The sequence below is a fragment of the Mastacembelus armatus genome, chromosome 1, assembly GCF_900324485.2.
Source record: "Mastacembelus armatus chromosome 1, fMasArm1.2, whole genome shotgun sequence".
In the NCBI taxonomy this organism is placed as follows: Eukaryota; Metazoa; Chordata; class Actinopteri; order Synbranchiformes; family Mastacembelidae; genus Mastacembelus; species Mastacembelus armatus.
Window position 1 is genome coordinate 19,354,966 of NC_046633.1, and position 21,033 is coordinate 19,375,998.

The 21,033-nt window shown below is 40.1% G+C and overlaps 2 protein-coding genes across 3 annotated transcripts in view; one reads left to right on the forward strand and one right to left on the reverse strand.

Moving 5' to 3' along the window:
- The window catches only part of pkd1a (polycystic kidney disease 1a), a 55,966-nt gene extending 50,121 nt beyond the window's left edge, over positions 1-5,845 (reverse strand). For both annotated transcript variants that reach the window (XM_026302789.2, XM_026302788.2), the window contains exon 1: positions 5,534-5,845. In XM_026302789.2, the coding sequence (XP_026158574.1) occupies positions 5,534-5,808 (275 nt within the window). In that variant the 5' untranslated portion in view covers positions 5,809-5,845. The remainder of the gene's footprint in view (positions 1-5,533) is intronic.
- A 10,049-nt stretch (positions 5,846-15,894) lies between these two features.
- LOC113128120 (somatostatin-like receptor F_48D10.1) lies at positions 15,895-20,194 on the forward strand. Its single transcript, XM_026303183.1, has 5 exons — positions 15,895-16,476; positions 18,147-18,287; positions 18,437-18,709; positions 18,802-18,948; positions 19,988-20,194. The coding sequence occupies exons 1-5, from the start codon at positions 15,895-15,897 to the stop codon at positions 20,192-20,194; spliced, it is 1,350 nt and encodes a 449-aa protein (XP_026158968.1).
- Positions 20,195-21,033: the final 839 nt, after the last annotated feature.

Genomic DNA, 21,033 nt, shown 5'->3' on the forward strand with positions numbered 1-21,033 from the left:
CATATTTAGCTTTGGAACCTCAGTAACTACTACGACTCTCACTGTACGGTGTATTTCTCTGTTGCACTGCAAAACTCTAATGTGCAGCTGCAACCTAGTGTGTGAAGCTGCCTCAATGCACTGATGATAGTCATTATCCAGTATATGAGTGATATGTAATGCGTGTTTTACACGTCGTGACATATCAAAGGCTCCTTTATCTCCACACTATGAGTGCTAGTATTTTCTTGAAGTGATACTCCACCCAAAAGTCTTTTGAAATCTCAAACACTCAATATTTGCAGGCAGCTGTAAATAGTAGATGAAAGAGTTTGAATTAAGTTCGTTTTAATGAATTCCAAGGGTAATATCTAATAAAACACCCACAGCAACTTCTCAAACAATCATGCAGCACAATACACTCATCCACTGCCTAGTTACACAAAACAACTGATAAATCCTTAAGACTATTTATTTAGTCATATTTATGTTAAATGTATGGCTGTTGAATATACTGAGCACTAGGATGGACTGCACTGTAAAACTGATATATACAAAGTTTTTATAGTCCTTTGTTTCTGTCACCACTGGAATCCACTCAAACCGAGTGAATTCAAGCTGCTGTTTATCTCTCATGACAACAATCCTAACTTTTTACATCCACTTCGAGTGGACTACCACTTTAAAAGGCTTCAGTGTCATTTTTAGCCCAGTTATTTCTTTTAGGCCTCAACTGCATATTACAGGTGCATAAAAAAATGCTATTGATGTGACTCTTCATTTCATCTACTTACTCTGGGACAACTTAATAGCATCAATTTCTCACTGTGACCTACACTTCAAATGAACTGGCAAGCAGTGTGTAATTTATTTAGAGGACTGACATCAACTTCATGCATCTGTAAAAAAACATGTGTTTTAAAAATAATGCTTTTAAGATAGTGTGATGAAGCATCTATCACAGGCAAGTTTCAGGTATGTAAAACTTGGTTTCTAAAAATGAAGGACAACAAATCGCTTCCTCTGTAATTATGAACACCCACTCGGATGTCTGAAACTAATTTTCTGTATATGTTTCTGTCTGTATATGTTTCTTTTTCAAGCTTTTCTGTCTGTGAACACAACAAATCCAGCAGGAAGGTCTGGCACAAAGAACAGCAGCTAACTATGTAACTGATGCCCACGTGTGCACAAAAGAAGGCTCTGAGTATGACAGAGCGTTATATTAGAGGAAACAGTTGCAGTGCTGCGAGCGCACAAGCGTTTAAAGACAAAGGATAATTTTAGTGGACGTTTTATCGACTACACAGACACAAGCACACATGCAGGCTGCCTTGTGAAAAACAGTTCCTTCACCACCACTTCACTGAGTTAATAATGAACTAAGGCATTTCTGTTACCAGCAGTTAAAACCTACTAAGTGCGTGGACACACAAACACGATGGGAGCAGTCTCGTCGTCTTCTCTCTTCTCTGGAATGTCTGTGCTTCTGTGAGTGATGTCATTAGTTACCATCACCATGGCAACACAACAAATTCTCCATTGCATAAGTTCGGTCCGTTTAATCCTCCCTTGCCCACTTCATTAAAGTCGGTGTATGTGCACTGTATAGGTGGTTGCATGAATGATAACCACCTCGGCAGGAGGAGAGGAGGAAAGATAGAGAATGAACACAAGCGTGAAAGATTGAGTCTTGTCTTTCTGACAGCTGTGAAGCTTCATGACCCGGTGCAAAGCCAAAACTGCTCCTCGTAAATAGACTTGCTTCAAAAGTACATTGCCACGCCTGCAGTGTGTCTGTGTGTATGCATCCCGCTGCCATGGTAACACCACAAAACTCTCAAGAGCTGTGCAGATAGGACAGTGGCGTGTGGGACCATGAGTGTGTTCACAGTTCAGGTAAAGTCTATACTGCCTAAAACAGCCACAGTCTGCAGCGATGAAAATTTATTTTGAAACAAAAACGTTTCTTTACTTTCTTCATTGGAATAAATAATAACTAGTTTCTTTACTACCACTAATCATCCTGCATATTTTTATAGTGTCTTTCCATTTGCCATCCTAACTGCAAGAGTCCTCACCCATGCTAGCGGGCAGCCCTGAGCATGCACTTATGCAGTGTTTCTTTGAGATAGATACTACTACTTAACATGCTAAAAGACTGCCTCAGACTCATACTGTACATGAAGGACGCCAGGTACTGTACATATAAAGGATCACATGATTCAGTGTAAGAGCTGCACATTGAGTAGCTCAAATATCCCCTGAGTAGGTATGGATATTTGTTTTTGTGAACTGCTGACCATGGTAAGCAAGATTTTAAAAAGAAAATGAAAGCAACGAAGAGGAAATCTGGAATATTAATGAAAGCAGGACGTTAATATGATGTGTTGCCAAATAAATCTGTGTATCCTGTCGCGTTACAGTGAGCCGAACTGATTAGGTGTTCAGCTCAGTGTACAGTACTTTCAGACATATGTTGGATTTCTCATTCACTTTCTATGTCTGTCGTCCCAGGACACACACTGTACCGTGATGATTTGTGCCACAGCTATTTGCATCCTAAACACAGTGTATAGAGCCTCCAAACGTCCATTCCACAGGCATTTCCCAGAAGTGGCTTCAGAGTTGCATAAACTGTCAGAATGACGTGTTAAGAGATTTTTATTATGTGTGTGGGTTGGAACAGATGGACTAGTGTCCAACAGGAATGCTTTTCTCCAACTGTACTCTGCAGTATGTTAAAATACTCCATTACTACTGGACGATCTCCTACCAGGGGCGTGTCCAGAACATTTAGACTTGGGGCCAGATAAGGGCAGAAACTGAGAGGAGAGGAGCTTGTGTTTCCCAGAAGATGCAACAAGGGTTTCATTTATATTTATAGCCCTTCTTATTAGGTCATATGTTCTTGCTTCAGTAATAATGCGCTACCTGCCTTTAGAAAACAGGGAGAGAAACGCAATTGACTAAATAAATGTGCGTAAAAAGCACTCGTATCACTATGATATTGACAACAATGCCAGGCTTTGCCATTAAAAAGACTCTGGTCTTGCAATTATATTGGCAATAAGATGGACTGTATCCAGATCTGAATGCCCATGCCTAGTTGTTTATCTGCTGTAAGGACTAGTAAACAAATTCATTAGTCATTCAATAAAAAATTAAACAGCAACATCATTTAGAAGATTTCAAGGAAAAATATGAAACATCTGTTGCTTCCAGCTTCTCCAATGTGGTGCTTTTTTTTGTCTTATATTAAACTGCAGATTTTAGGATTCTGCACTGGAGGTAATTGCAATTGAATGTGAAGGTATTTTTGGACAGTTAATGAATAAATAATGAAAGTAACTATTAGTTTCAGCCCTAATTTGCAACAAAATGATGAAGAATGTACAGTATTGCTTGACCGCCACCACCTCAGAATGAAATGAAAGCAATAAAAGCAAGAGTAGCTGAGTCTGTGAAGAGCAAGAGAGTTGCAGTGGCACACAGTGCAAACGTCAGGCTGACGCAGCATTATCACACAGTTCGTCTGAGCGAGTAAACCAAACCGTTCACTGTCTGGCCGTTAATTTCACACCCCCCCACTGGTCTGTTATTCATTTACAGCATCTCTCCCAGTTGATGTTTAAAGAGGAGAGCAGGAGGTAACAGTCCAGTCAGTCACTGTTTTTTTTTTTTTTAGATGAAACCTAAAGAGTGACCTGCCCCCTTAACTACTTCTTCAATCATTTAACAGACATGACATGGAGCAACTTTGAATATACTGTATTTACCAATATAAAACACATTTTCATTATGATCCATGATCCTCTTCTCGTACCTAAAATATCAGTTCTGGTAGTATTTACTACTACTATTACTGTGAACGCACTTTGTACAGTGTTATGGTAACTATAATGGATAGGCAAACTGTGTTCTAAAATTAGACAGAGAATACATTACATCTCTCTGGCTGAGAAAGTGTGAAGCCTATTATCCACACTAAGCCCTGCAAGCAAATGACCTTTTTTATTCCTTAAATAATGAGTGGAAAGGTAACACAGGGCGAGCACTGCCTGTAGCATTAGAAAATGAATACTGTTACTCTGGAGCTTGACACATCTTGATGTCTTTGTCTGCCACAGCAGAGAGTTAATTCAATTAATTCGCTTAGAGTTAATTAAAAGCATTATATGTGACTTTATTTCCATTTGTCTGCCTGTAGTGGGGAAAGAGGCCCAATCAGCGAGGACAGTAATGTTTACAGTCTGTCACCTCCACATACGGTTTCTGCTGGTACAGTAGGACCAAAGAGGTTTATCTAGACTGATGCAATTAACGCTCAAATAGAGTCTGACATGATGAGATCCTGCTGCAGGATCTGTGCCTCATAAACGTGGCACCTAACAGAGCACACTCATCCCCTGTTATGCAAACACTATCACTAGATGTCAAGGCATATTGGGGAAACCTGTTGCGATGAGAGGGTGGATTTAAATAGATTCAAAACTCTAACAAAACCTGTCTTTAGTTGTAAATCATATCAGCTGTGAGAGAAGTTTTCAATTCTTCTAAAATTGTGCATAAACACTGTTCAGATTCTTAATTAGTCAAACCTAGGAAAGAAGCAATTTTCAAAGTAATTGATTGGTTTTAGGCCTGGAATATAAGGTAAATCTTAAAGTAAATCTAAAATGATATAAAAGAAGGTATTGAAGGGAAATAAATAATTGATAGCATGTGGCTTCCATCTGTGGAGAACAAAATGTTCTTGTTGCAGCAGCACCAAAGGCTGAAGACTGATCTGCACCTCAGACACCAGGCTCCTGTTTCTGGTGACAAACTATTTAAACCTCCAAACTAAGACGCAAACAAATGCACACAAAACCACGAGCTGTATGGCCTCTTGTGGAAGCATAGGGCACAATGAACGACTAACCCTGACATACGGAAAGTCCTGCTATTTTGTATTATTGTCCTTCGGTGAATCCAGCGTTTGCTTGTTTTCTTAAAATTATTTATGCATAGTTCTATGTTTTATTTTTAGCAACATACACTGATGCATGCACGGTGCAAGTTTGGTGTGGGTTTTTTTCTGTCAGAGTGCAGGGCCTATGCACGACCAGGGCTGCTACTAATATATTTTTATTCTCAACTTGTCTTTTTTAATGAATCACTATGTCTAATATCAAACACCTATGACAAACACCTATCACCATTTCCCAGAATGCTGACACAGCTGATCATTTTGCTGGGTTTGGCTAAAATCCACCAGCTGTTTCAATTCCATGCTTGACAACAACAAAAGAAAAGCTCAAATCAGACGGGCTCAGATTAAGGCAACATCTTATTCTCACTCTGGGTGGTGCAAAAAAGGGGATGTGGTGTAAGTAACACAAACACAACACAAACAGCATGATGTCTACCAGAGGGCACACAACCAGCAGTGAAACAAACATTCATGTGTCAAAAGGAATCAACAAGAAGCAGTCCATAACAAACCTGACTGTTTATTATTAAAACACTCTACCTCCCTCTCATCTGGTGCCTGCTTGGCCCCTGTACTTACAGCACGTTGGTGGCCAGCGGGATGTCCGCCGCTGCTGGGGCCCTCTCCAGCCCGATGTTGGAGCAGTTGACGACGCACGACGGCTGGAGACCCGCCAGCGCGCAGCTGCAGTTAACTGGACAGGGGCTGCAGGTCCTGCCGCCGTCCCCCTGCGGCCCGGAGCCCCATGCCTCCAGACAGCACAGCGCCACAAGCACACTGGAAAAGAAGCTAAGCCTCGGGACGCAGACGCCATGTTTTCGCTTGGATAAAGTCTGTCCATTTCCACAAGGCATAGCTCACTCACATCTCATCGCCTGTGATGGTGTAAGTCCTCTCAGTCTGGGAAGGAACGAAACTCGCCGAACAAAAGCAAACACACGCGTCCTTTCTTCACGGTTTTCATGTGAGGAGGCAACAAAGGGAGAAGTGTTGAATTTTTGGACACCGCAATTTGAGCTACGTTTTCTGGATTCTCCTGCTCGGATCCCCTTCCTCTGAAAATCTAACGGAGCTTCTCGAAATCTTTTCAGGGGGGAAAAAAGTTTTGGAGAACTTCCTCTCTCCTCCTCTTCCCACTTCGTGCACTTCCCTGCGCCACCGCTGAGGCCTGGCCCACGTTTTTATTCTCTCTCACTTCTTTCTGTGTTTTTCAATAAAACCATAAACAGAAACAACAAAAATCATAGGAAATTGAGATTTTTTTCCCTCGCACATTTATACCTGGTAATATAATCACAAGCTTTGTCCTCATATAGGACACAGCTGATTCATGTATATTCAGAGCCACCGTCCAGCTGTGGGACCTGTCGACATCTGTCTTGTCTTATGCTCTCTTTGGTTTCACCCTGGACAGGTCACCAGTCCATCACCGTTATTATTATTATCATTATTATTATTATTATTATCGCAATGTGTATGCATGTGTGTGATAGTATAACTGCAGAGTAGCTACACATGCAGGAGCCAAGTGTAAAATTGTAGACAGCACCTTAACTATGCAGAGAAAAAAGTTTTTTTCTTTATGTAGAACAGAAAGTATATTTTTCAGAATTACTGTGAAGCAGTCACTCGGTGTCCCTTCATCTTAAGGCAGTGGTATAAGCACTTCCTCAGCCACAGAGATGTGAAATTTGCTCTGCTATGATGAGAGTTGTAAAAAAAATGTAATTTTAGAAAAAGTGTAGCCCTCTCCCTGCCTCTCCCTCTGTAGTATTTCATGAAGCAGTGCAGGGCACGTGTTAGAGGTGTTTCCTGGGTATTTGAGTTGGCTGGGACCCTCCTATTCACTCTGCAGGCAGCTGGGTCTCTGTGCAAAGAAAAGAAGAGTCCCATAATAACTCGTACTCTTATCCTCATTGGCAGCGCTTCATGGCAGAGTTCATATCTGACAAGCAAAACATTGTTAGAAACCAATAATATACAGTTTACCTGTTTCTGCTCTAAGGTCTGATTTCACACTGTCATAGACTACATGCTGCAGGAGTCTGTTTAGACTGCATGGCTATCCATGGAATATAATATGTAGTGGGCTTTTAAACTTTGGGATCTCTAGTTGAATTAAAAGTAAAGTTTTGTGATTTTGAGTTTTCTCTCATTGAACAGTGCTGTTAAAATGGCTTAGAACTTTAGATCTGTAAAGCAGATGCATTTACTAAGATATCACCGTAAATGCATATTTTAATATTAGCAGTTAGAAAGCTAAAGGTTAGGGTAGAGATCACAAAGAAAATATTTAGGCTGATGCTGCAGAGACCTTCTGATCAGACAGCATCTTAGTTTGCACTGTGACCATAAGCTGTTGAACCGCAGGTGTCGTGAAGTGCAACCCTGTTGACTGATACCGGAGCAGTTTATACAAGGAGCTTTTTAGGCTTTTCCACAGTGAACAGAGACCAGGTGGGAAGCAAATGACACAAAGGCAGAGACAGTTCAGGTCAAGCTAAATTGCATGCAAGCCTAATTACAGTTAGAATAATGGGCTTCAGTGGCCTGGGTTCATTAATTCACTGCATTAAATGGGATATCTGCACAGTCTCAGTTTCCAGTGTTTCATAATAATAACAATAAAAAATCATAATAAAAAACCATAATAATATTCTTATTTGTAAATATCTGTAAATTTGTTAAATGTTTAATCTCTGCACACATTTTGCACACTTTTTATTTTTCATTCTTGCACCTTACTGTTGTCCTGTAGCTGTGGTAACAATTGAATTTCCCCACTGTGGGATCATTAAAGAATTATCTTATCTTATCTTATCTTATCTTATCTTATCTTATCTTAAATCAAAGTATTGGCCAAATTTAGATTTAAATCCTGTAGCATCCTGCTGACCATCACAAAGTGTAGTGGAGCTGGCCTGCAAAACCAGTTTGTCCTAGCGTATGAACCCTAATGTTTTGTATTTGTCTGGTCTGGACTGGTTCAGTCTGGGCCGGGTGAAGGTAAAATGAGCTTGGCTCCTGTTTAGTTTTGGGGAGGGTCCTTCATCCAGGCCAGGAAAACAGCACTTACTGAGGCCTCTGTCTGTGTTATTGTAGGGCTACAGGAAGGGGGAGGAGGGGGGATGAATGCAGAAGGAGAGAGAGGAGAGTCTGGAGAGGGTGAGGAAGATGGAAGCAGCGAAATGGAGTTGGGGAAGAGTGAGTGTCCTGTTCTGTTCCTCTGGGGCCTGTGCATTCATGTGTGTGCATGTGTTTGTATACATGTGTTGATGTTTTCAAAGAATTTATAGGGCATTGAGGATATGGAAGAAAAAATGAGGACAGTGATAAAAACCAGCTGAGGAAGGAAGAAAGGTGATGATGACTGTGTGAGTATACTACGATGAAATGTAGCCTGTTTTCATAGACTTTGTCCCCTCAAATTTTACTGAGATACACTATGTTTGAGTAATGACTGACTTGAGACTGTTGTGTATTTTTTTTCCCTCTGGCTGAAGGCAGATGTCATTTTTCCCAGGAACAGCAGCACATGTGAATAATTCTTTGGTGTAAAATGATTCATATGCATAGATGTATTTCCTGTGTTGCACTGTAAGCAAAAGAGCAGGCAGTGGTGAGGGTTTAAAAACCAGACTCAATGGGATCTATGTGAGCCTTGGAGAGATTCACATTTTTAGTTACAGTAGATTTGGGAAAAATAATGTAAACATTTTTATATGAACAAGAAATTGAAACTTTCAGCTTATGTGAGCAGGTTTAAATATTTTTGCTGGACGCCCAGATTTGGCCCACGGGCCACTATTGCCCTACCATTGCTTTGTAGGAATGTGTTAAGGTTTTCTGAAGTTTTACTTTTCTGCTTTCGCTGTTGCTGCAGCAGGCATATAGAAGAAGCTCATAACAAAGCAATACAAAAGCTACTGTTATTTTACTTATTTGTGTGCTGATTGAATTAACACATCTGATGAACTGTGGCCATGTTTTGCTGGACTGCATTTAACTGGAAGATCTCTCTATCATGTCCAACCTAATCCTATACAGAGAGCAATTACAATATTAGAAATACTTTCTAATGTAACCCAGATTTTGATTAATAACATGAGACCATGATAACATGGTATGGAGAACAAACAGCACACATCAGTGACCAAACAGAGGCAGAAACATAAATGACTTAACAAAGATAAAACATTCTTCAGGAATCTAACTTTTGTACTATCCACCTGGAATAACAAACGTAACACAAACATAGAGTATTATTGATTGATGATAAATATTAATTAAATAGAACTTGGCAGCATGGTGGCTTAGTGGTTAGCACTGTTGCTAACCTGTCCAGGGTGTACCCCTGCCTTTCACCCACAGAGAGCTGGGATAAGCTCCAGCAGATCCATGTGACCCTAAATAGGAATAAGTGGGTGTAGATGATGGATGAATGGATATTTTTTGTCTACCTTTGGGCCTCCTACAGGCTGGATGTGCCCCCAAAGGCATTGGAAGGCACCGAGGAGGCATCTCATTCAGTTTCTCATTCAGGTTACAGTAATATATATTCAAGCTGTAATCCACGGTCATGCACACACTCCAGAGACGTCAGGCACTTACACAAGGTATCAAAAATGTTTAATAATTTATAAAAATACTTTTGAACAGTCACGAATCTATAGTTTTGTGGATTGTCAGTGTATGTGATGATAGACTAGTTAACACGACCTGCTATTAGTGTATTGTGTTACCTAATGGATGACATTAAAAAAAGAGGAGAAAACTTTGAGGTGTTATTATCCAGTGTACGTACCAAGGCCAAACGACAGGCAGTGGTGTTCTCTCTCTCCAGAATGCATGACCGCTACAAGCACTTCGGACCCAATAAAAACAGTGAGCACAACCACTCAAGTCCAACCAAATATATAGACTCAAATAAAGAAACTCTGTTAGAAAACCTTCAGAGAGCACATGCATTCACCAAGGCTGTGCTATAATCTAAGCATGCTACTTTAATCACCTAAAATGATTTGAGGAACTTTATCTGCCCCTGCATCTAAAATAAGCATCAAAATACACAAAATGATAGATGATCATGCTGAATAGAGGATGGCCAAGGACAAAATAAATACACACAATGGAAAACTTTAGTCCATTTTTAATCTCATCTAGGTTTACATAAGGATAAATGAGGGCACAGTCATATCTCCAGGTTTTTCATGATTTTTGTTTTTACAACAGAAACATGGAGAGATAGAGAGACTAAGTTTATCTTTTAATTTGTGAAATGGCACCATATTAATTAACACCAAAGAACAAATACAGCTCTGTCCCTCTTTCTGTACTACAGTGGTGTGTTTTATTGAGGACACGCATCTTTGTTCGTTGAAGGTGCCTCGAAAGTCCCTCGTATTGTCTGTAATGTTTATCTAACCTGTCTGGACAAACAGCGGTCAGTGTTATGCTTAGTTGTCTGGAATCAGGTTCATCTCAAGTGCACTGAGGATGCTTTCAGTTGTGAGCCCCCTCACACAGAAACACCTTTGAATGCCAGCTCATGTGCAGGTGCAGCATAAGATCAGGTTGTAGAGCAAGCTGGAGGTTGAAAGTGTCCTGAGGCAAGAAACTGTGCCCTAAATAGCACCAGATGTTCATGTGCAGAAATAAGTCACTGCTGAAAGAATCTGATGGTGCAGTTGGTAACATGGTGGCAGGCACTGAACTACCCTGACAGTAATTGTTAAGGTTGGGTTAAGCCATTAAATGCTGACAGTGGTGTTGCAGATACTTGCAGTGAGCCTCTTGTGGCCAGAACACCAAACAGCATCACTACTGTGAAGACTGGCATGTTTGTCATATGGTATAGTAGTTGACAAAGCAGTGGAAGTTCATAGATAATTATATTTTTATTATTGTCGCATGTATATTGTACAAATAACCAAGCTCAGTGGCCTTACAGGACATTAAAAAGATAAAAAAAAGTGCACAAATAAATTAATAAATGAAATAATATTGGTTTCACATAAATTACATTTGATTTAAAAAACCATGCATAAAAATAAAACACAAGAAATTGAAGACCTTTTTAATCCTTTTTAGAAAACAGCTAGCTAAATTAAATTATATTAATAATCATTTTAATGTAGTCATGTTTCCATAAGTAATTATACCAGTAGCGTAGTAGTAATGCATCAGACACATGATGTCTTCATGAAAAGTCACATAACCTCCACTGTACTCTCTGTACGCTCTGACTGGGAGCTGGCATAGACCAGACATGGAGCTGCTAGAAGAGTAAATTTTGGACTCACATTCATCAGATTTTTTTAATCCACACAAAAGGCGGGTATAAAAAGCTTTGGGATGTTGGAGACTTCATTAACATTACTAAATTAATATTTGGGACAAGTTTAACAATTGTTTACCAAAACTATCTTTTGCAAACGCAAGCTCATATGAGAAATAATCTGTGGTTTAATTTATGCAATTAATAATGTTCTAATATATTGTATATATTTAAGCAGGAGTACACTTGTCTTCTGAATTGTAATGCATACTTCTTGTTTTCTGGGGAGCCATTATTACCTGTTTTTCCATTTATCCCTCTCACATACACTGCCCATAGACAATGATGTTCTTTGACAGGTTGGTAAGGTCAGCAGGGGGCGGGGTACTCTGCTTTCTGCAACCATGTTCAGAGAACACGGAAGGGGTATAAGAAATAATATCACACAAAGCAATGGAAGTTCAAGAAAAATGTAGAGTCATCGAAAAATATGTAGCTGATATGTCTGCTTGTGCTGATCTGCTGAATTATTGAACTTTCTGAATTAATCATATTTGTTAAAGGATGCAGCTTCCTGTAGGTCCTCAGTTTAATCTCACAACAATACACAATCTCAAAACTGTAATTGGTTTGTTTTTTAACATGTGCACCAAGTGTTAGTTTATCAAGATACTTATAACCTGTCCCTCATGCAGTAGAACAAGCCTCTCTGTCCCCTGTATTTGACTGGCCCAAGCAGCTGTGTCAAGGACAAACTGTTCAAAGTAACATCCACACACTTACTGCTGAATTGCTTTTGCTTTCAATTGAAGTGAATAGTCTGTAAAAATGACATAATGTCTGCGAAAACGACAACAGACGGGAGCCAGTCCCCGATATAACAAGCACCCTTAAACTACATTTTGTGAAAATTGTCGCTGTCACAAATGCACCAGTCAAAGGCTTTGTCTTGTTAATTTTAATTCCCTTGATCCTTTAAACCATTGGGCTGGTGCTGCCTGAAAAATCCCAGTAGCCTTTTGTTGGGGAGCCCAGCTGGTATTCAACCAGTCAACCAGTTTGGTCCAAAACAAACAAATAAAATAAAATTGGTAATTGCAGATGAACACCAGTCACATCTGTCCATTCTATATGATGCTACAGCTAGCTAATCTTAGCATTGGATAGGAAACCATTAGTCTTGAGTCTTTGTCTGAAAAACAAAATCTGCCCACTAATTAGCTTATTAGATCTATTTAAAAAACACACACAAAAAGTGTAAAAAAAGTTGTTTTTCAGGGGGTTTGTGTTATTTCTTGGCGAGATGGAGTGACATCTTGGAATCTTGTTGGAGCAATGAAGGCTCATCATCACTGTGTATGAAAACACACAAAGAGTGCCTGGCCTTGTCTTTCTCAGGTAAGGCTGTGTATTGTGATGTACTGTCTCATGAAGGCAAAATGCCCAAAATATATGATGTTCAAAAATATACTACATTCACATAAATACTGCACAATATTGCATTGAAGTAGCCCACATATGGGAGCAGCTACAGTAGAGCATCCAATTATATTCAGGTGTATCTTTCACGTTTTGTTTGTTTACATCAAAGTTTCCACAGAGATCACCTTTATGAGACACTTAGCATTTAGCCTGCCACAATAATAACTCTTTTCTTTATATTAGTCATAACAGCTAACATCAAAGTCAGATTTTTCACTGAGACCTGCAGCCACAAATGTTTTCAAAGAATAGGCTTTCAATAAAGAACAGGCCCGCAAACTCACATGTGCACACAAACCTGTAGCACAGCTCAGTTCCCATCTGATAACACCTCTGTTGTAGTCTCTTTTCCACAGCTGAAGCAATTTTCTCATCGTGTTTCATCCCAGACATAAAGATAATCAGGAGAGTTCTTTTTTGTTTTGTGACTAGTTTACATGTATACTGCTGTATCATCCTGTACCATGTGTGCCGCTGTATCATCCTGTACCATGTGTGCCGCTGTATCATCCTGTACCATGTGCGCCGCTGTATCATCCTGTACCATGTGCGCTGCTGTATTATTATTATTATATGCTTTAAAGAGATACATCCTCTGTGATGATGTTTGTATTAAAATGAATGAGGATCATTTGATTCCAGTGCCACATGAACCATTGTTCTATCTGACAAAAGCACAGTTGTTAAACATCAGCCACAACAATTTGGAAAACATGGTGCCAGTGCTATACTGTTATACTACTTCATGTTGCCATGTGTGTACTGGCTGCAGAGGAGCTAAAGAGATTAATGCTTTGACTGTGTATCTTTAGTTGTTTATAATGAGCAAATAGTTGAGTTGTAATAAAATAAATAAAATATAAAATATGGTCTGATGGAGCTCTGAATATTTACATTTTTCACACAGTGTTCACCACAGCCTGTAATGTGAGTTTACTTTATGTGTTTATTATATGTATATTTGAAGCACATTGGGAGCTTGAGCTCATATGAGCCTGTGAGATTGAGTGGGTTTCTATTTTAGTGTGAGTGTGGATGTTGTTCTTTTACACTCCATCAGAAGCTTTCTGTGGGATATGGGGACTTATCTTGTAATCGATCCTTAAATTACTTACCGGGTGTCTATGTGGGAGTGTTTGTGCATATACAAAGTGAATACACAAATCAGTACTTAGGTATACCTACACTATTCTGATGCTCAGCCTGGTCTTTTGAAGTTGTAAACTTGCAACATACCCTGATGTGTGATGCATGAAAGTGTTTGCAGAAGATACACATTCCCTATCAACAACAAGTGAAGATAATTTCATCTTGTTTATGTGTGTGAAAAGAGACATTTTACATGTAAACAACTCACAAATTAAAAACACTGACTTTTTTAAAATATATTTACTGTAATCAGCACTGCAGTGAGGTGAATGTAGCTCAGTTTACATCTGGTTAATAGCAAACAGGATGGATAGAGCCTTTACTCTGATTTGGTCAACATATACCACAATTAAATTCAATTAAAGAAAACATGAACTATTTTTTTAATGCCTGAAAAACAACAGTTTAGATCTAAAATGAACTACTCAGCAGATACCACAGTTACATTTCTTGATCGATGCAAAAATAATAGAGTAACTCATCAATCAGAAACCAGCCTTAGATATGTAAGAAGTATCAATATCACAACATAGAAAAGTAGCATTATCACTACGTAAAGTATTAGGTAAAATTGACTCTTTAATGTGTACTGTAGTTAGAGTTTTTGTTGTAGATAGCTGGATTTATATTTTTTATATGTCACCCTACAGCACTGCGTCATGATTTCTCTCTCTCTCTATATAGGTATAGATAACATTAATAAACTCGATCTGCAAAGGCAACATGTAACTTCAGCTGTCAGCTCATTGTGGTACATAATCCAATACAATATTTCCTGTAAAATGTAATGGACTATTGTAAAATTGCATGAAATAAAAATGCTTTATTTGAGTAAGCACCTCAAATTTGTACTTAAGTGAAGTCTTTAGTTATATTCCAGCACTGAGGAGAAAGGAGAAACCAAAGAACGAAAGAGTTTAATAGTCTTCTCCCCCCTCCCGCTCTCTCTTCCCTGCCTCACCTGCTCCTTAACTCTCTGTCCCCCCTGTCTCGATCATATCAAACAACAGAGTCGTGTGGGTAAAAAGATGCTGCAGACGCACTGAGCTCAGCACCACGGACAGCGAACAACTGAACGCTCGGACACAAGATATCAATCGATATTGGATAATTATTGGAAAGTGAGTTTACAACGAGGAGCTTCGGTTGGGGATCTATCAGTTGTAATTCACCGAGAAATTAGGAGTTTTTCACTGATCGCCAAAGTAAGTCTGCTCATGTTTTAATCCCCGCACAACGCAAATGATTTCATTAGTGTACAACACGCGCCGTCTTATTGCATCGGGAACGCAATTTACTAAGTGAAGGGCTGAGCTACCACTAGCACAGGTATATTCCACACATGCATCAAAGAACATATATTGTAAATATATAATATACAATATAAATAAATGTAATATAATAAATATTGTAACACAGCCACTTTTATAGTGCTTATACTCAAGCAGAACTGCTGTGCGTAAAATCCGTGGCACTGTTCCAGTCGATACTCCCGCTTGACGCACCACGCACTGGGGGTGTTAGGTGTGGAGTGTCAGGCAGAATGCAACGAAAGATAATTAGAGCTGTTTAAAACCACAAAACGCCAGCTATAAGGTGACAGCTATAATACATCACTCGTGGGTCAGAGGCGTGTAGTGCGCAATTACTGACAGAGTACCAAAAATACAAGTTATGTTAATGCAACGCACATACAAACAAAACATTATTATTGGAGTTGGCTCAGGAACAATCAGTGTGTTTCTAGGGAACAAGTAGTAGCAGGTGAACTCATCTTTTCACCAAGCTGTGGTAAGAGCACACGAAATCACTTCCTCTTGGCTCACACATATTTTGAGACAAAGTAAACTGAGGCAGATTAAACCAATTTTCTTTTTAACAGTGTTGAAGTGTGTTGGCTGCTGACTCACCTCCTCCTGCTCTGTCCAAAAGTGCGCATGGAGACTAACATGGTATAAATAAGGATTTTCTTCTAGAAGAGGAAGAAAGAAACCTCTATCTGGACTGTGTGGTACCATCTTCATCTACCACAATGGAGCCCCTAGAACAGACCTACTGGATTCCTCTGTCGTTAGCCTTCAACTCCTCTCCTGCAGCCACTCTCTCTCCCTTCTCCTTCTCTTACCCTAATCTCCTCAACATCTCCTCCAACATTTCCACCCAGAGTGTCCCCTTTCAGGGCAGCAGCACGCTGATGACAGCAGTCATTTCCCTCACAGTCTTCATGGTGGGTCTTACTGGCAACACTTTGGCCATCTATGTAGTGCTGCGCTATGCCAAAATGAAGACAGTCACCAACATCTACATCCTGAACCTGGCTGTGGCTGATGAGCTCTACATATTAGGGCTCCCCTTCCTTACCACACAGAACGTGCTCTCCTATTGGCCTTTTGGTTCCTTCCTGTGCCGTGTGGTCATGACTGCAGACTCTATGAACCAGTTCACGTCTATTTTCTGCCTGACGGTCATGTCCATCGATCGCTACCTGGCTGTGGTTCATCCAATCCGCAGCACCAAATGGAGACACCCCCGTGTGGCCAAGGTGGTGAGTGCAGCGGTGTGGGCAGTGTCCTTTGTGGTGGTCCTGCCAGTGGTCATCTTCTCTGATGTCCAGGTATCAAAAAACAGTCCTGGTAGTTATTCTTTCCCTAAACTTCCTTGACCAAAAATGTAATTTTCTACACAGTCCAGAAAAACTTTGTATAGAACCACTTTGTATTTCCCTGATTGAAGTTATTAAGGCAATTATATAAATAGCCACACCCACAGGATGTTTTGGATCATATACCAAAGTGGGGAAAACAGGGTCAGAGACTGGTCAACTGTCCTCAGTGTGCTCCAACACAGGGAATACAAAATACATTTTTACCCCTAAAATGTTTGTATACACCTGTCACTTGGCTGCAGATACCTACTGATCTAGAGTAGGGAGGTTAGCAGAAGATCTCACATGGCAACAATGTGTCAGCACTGTTTTTAACACTTCATCTGAATTGAAAGCTGCTCTAAATAATATGGCTTTTTTAAAACAAAAGACAAATAAGACAACATGTAATACGAATGAGTTTATTGGTTGTGACTATTTAGGTTTTAAAGCCACAGTTTTATTATTTTTGTGCCATTTCAGCCTATTTTCAGCAAAAATCGATGAAAAGTGCTGAAAGACCCAAAGCTACATGACATTAAACAGCAAACAGACAAAATTACCCAGCACCTGATACACACAGTAGATCTTCTAGCAGTTAAAGCTTCAAATATTACTCCCAGGAAACCAAAGGCAGAGCTAAAAGGAGAGTAAATATTAGACTTTGATTTGTTGGGTGACCAGAAACACAACCACCCCACATTTTAAAGTCCAGTGTTGTGTTGATACAAGAATCCATCTCAACCTTCTTGCTTAATGAACTTAATGGACAATGCACTTCTGTCTTTACAGGTCACTTTCTCCTTTGCGCCCTTCATAATTACTACAGCCACTAGAGGAATTTGGCATTTGAATGTCATCAAGTAGTTTGAGGGCATTACCTGAGAAGACCAGTGTTGTTTTCACACGACCAATAGAACACAAATATAGGTTGTGAAACTGCTTGCACACAAATGTGTTTTATGGAAAGATAGTCATCGAAATTATCTCCAAAGCTGTTGCTGCTGAATGTGCAAATAAGCAACTTTTACAATAATACTATTAAGTGAGGCATGAAAGTAAGACATCCATCCATCCATCCATCTTCTATACCTGCTTTTTCCTGAAAGCCAGGGTCACAGGGATCTGCTGGAGCCTATCCCAGCTCTCTCTCGGGTGACAGGCAGGGGTACACCCTGGACAGGTCCCCAGGCCATCACAGAAATTAAGACATGAGGTCAACAAATATTTTTAGTGTTTTATTCAGAACTTCAACAAATACTGTTAAATGTTCACAGAAAAAAAACGCTGAGGCAAGTTCTGTAGCAGGAAAACACAAAAGCTTTCGAATTGAAGAAAACTATGACGACAAAGTTTCTATAATGCTAGGGCTGCACTGCTCAAGGTTGTTGGCTTGATTCAACAGAAAAGGAAAGGCTGTGTCAGGTAAAAAAGGTACTTGTTGGTTTATGCCGGTTCACAAACTAAACACAGAAATCTCTGCAAATGTCTTCATCACAGTCTCAATACAGATAATGGCATTCGCATTTCTCCAAACATTATTTGTATTATTAAAGAGCTATGTAGTAAAAGACTTACTCACTATCTCACTCACTGTCTGTCTGAGGACATAACATAATTTCTAACTTTGTTGATTTTAGGATACATTTAACTCCTGCAACATGATCTGGCCAGAGCCAAAGAATGTGTGGTCAACAGCCTTCATTCTCTACACCGCCACAGTGGGTTTCTTTGGCCCGCTGCTCATCATTTGCCTCTGCTACCTGCTTATTGTCATCAAGGTGTGTTAAGTGTGTGTATATGGCTGATTAAGGAGATGTAAAAATTAATCTGCATCCAAACTCTAATCTTTTCAATCACTTTTAACATCCTCCGCTTACCAAGTTGATTTCTATCCTCCCAACCCTCATCCTTGGTGTTCTTCTTGCAGGTGAAGTCGTCTGGAGTCCGGGCAGGCTTCACTCAGCGCCGGCGCTCAGAGCGTAAGGTTACACGGATGGTGGTTGTGATCGTGGTGGTGTTTGTGCTCTGCTGGTTGCCTTTCTTTATCATCAACATGGTCAACCTGGTGGTCATCATCCCAGAGTCCAGCGTCACCGCTGGCATCTACTTCTTTGCTGTTATTCTGTCCTACGTCAACTCCTGTGCCAACCCGGTGCTCTACGGCTTCCTATCAGACAACTTCAAACAGAGCTTCAGAAAAGTAGGCTGATATCTTTTGGGTACAAAAACTGGCACAGACCAGACTTCATGAAATAATTTGACATTTTAGGAAACATTCCCATGTGTTTATAGGTGCTCTGTGTGAGGTGCATGAGGTGCAAGTCTAACGATGTAGATGATGGCGATCCCAGCGCCCCACGCACTGAGAAAAGCACAGCACACGACTGCATCCTCCTCTCCCGCCGTAACCAGGTCTACCATGATCCCCAGAGCAGTCAGGTACTGTGTGTGTGTGTTTCTATGTACTGCTGTGTGTGTAGGTGATATATTTAAGGCAAAAGAGGAATGTCAACAACAAGGTCAAATTAAACATGACTGAGAAATGTAGTAATCCACAACCTATGTGTAGTGGAGCAATGAGTCAAGTGGGGACATCCATTGTTTTTGATGTGTCTTTTGAAAACTGTGGAGAGATGCTTAAAGATCCCTTCAACAATACGGCACTCAGGTATACTGAGAAACAAAACCACTGCAGCTCTCTGCATCGCTCTCTGTGTTGGTAGTTCTCCTGCTTCCACCGCTTCTGAATGAATCCACAGGCAGGTGTGTGTGAGAGCAGCTCAGTAAGGAAAGGTGTTAAATGAATCCTATTGTGCAGTGGTTAAGTAAAATGCTGGAGTGAAAAATTATGTGATTAGGCATATTTGAATGTGTGTGTGTGTGTGTGTGTGTGTGTGTGTGTGTGTGTTTGGAAATACAGTGAGAATCAAATTAATACTGACTCATTTTATACTTTAAACCTGGGTTTTTCCATCCTCTTTAGAAAGCTGGGTAAAACTGTAGTTCAGCTCTCATCAGTGGGGAATAATGGTATGGTTGGCACACTCACACTAAATGTTACAGTTAGACTTTGCAATCCTGTTTGTCTCTGTGCTGCTTATCATGATTGATCAGGTACAGTAACTTTTGATCTGTCTCTATTCACCCTTGCAAATAACAACTGAGTCCTGAATTGAGTGAAGTTTAGAAAATAACAATGAAAACTTCTTTATGTTAAATACATTAAATGACTATTGCTGAAAAGTGGTGGTAGAAATACTATAAAAACGTTTGTTGGACATGTCATTTTAGGCTGTATCATGTTCAGAGGCAAAGTTTTTTTAGGTGAATGATGTGTTTATAACAGCAGCAGATTTGGAAGAAGGTTGGACTCTAAGCTCTTTCTGTAACTATCACCCTTTATTTTGATTTAACAACCAGCCTTTGTTGCCTCCCTTCTCTGCTACCATGATGCCATCTTTCTTCTTCCTCTCTGAAGATCTCCCCTCACCCTCCTGGCTCACCTACCTCTCACACAGAAGCAGACCTGCACCGCTCCATCCCTACATGTCAGTGTCCCTCTACCTGCCCAGGGACCGGATCTGCCAGTAACATGGTGACCTCCATGTTTTCCCCGGCTGAACCTCCCACTATCACCGCCCTGACTACACCTCCCTCCTCTGCCTCCATAGCTGCACAGGAGTAGTAACCTTCTCAACTATGGAGGTCAGGTGTTTGAGGAAGTGAAAAGAGGAGATGAGAAGAAGAAACATAGTGTGAAACTGTAGATAAGGAAGCAGAGGGGTTGGGTTAACCATTGAACCGATGATGTTCAGTGGTTACAATGTAAAAATCAATTTGTTCTAATATTTCCTGACACACCCAGCTCTACGTTTCTCCCCGTTCAGTCACCTGACAAAAGTGCCTTTTCAGCTGCTCTCATCAATCATCATGACTCTTAACACTTTTTTTCTCCGTTACACAGCATAAAATAATATATTTACTTCTACGAACCAAAAATGCATCAAAGGCACTTTCAATGCCGAGGGAGAAGATTCCCAATATCAGAAGTTATTTGACCAGTGCAGAATTCTTTATTGCAACATATGTGAGAGATGCTGAAACAAAGAAGGTTTTATCAAATAAAGATCTTAAGTACTCAAGCTATACTCAAACAACCAATGTACTGATGCAGTACTGTTTTTTTCTGTATCATAGTAAACATGTATTTTTATCTTTCAAGCTCCCACTCACTTCTGTTCAAATCTGTTCACCTTAAGTGTTTATATTGTGATTAATGAACGTGACATCTGTGCAGCTTCAAAGGAAAATGTCTGCTCTAATCCTACACACTGTATTTTTAGTTTGTCAACTTCTCTATCACAGGAAATGTGAGTCTTTGCGTCCTCTGCATCTTTCTGTGAACATGCAGACAGAATCGAACACAAAACCTCTGACCTCTTGCTATATTGTATGCTCCTTAATTTGTGTCTTTGGAGTGTGTGTGCATGTACATTTGTGGCTGTTGTGCACATATGTGTTATG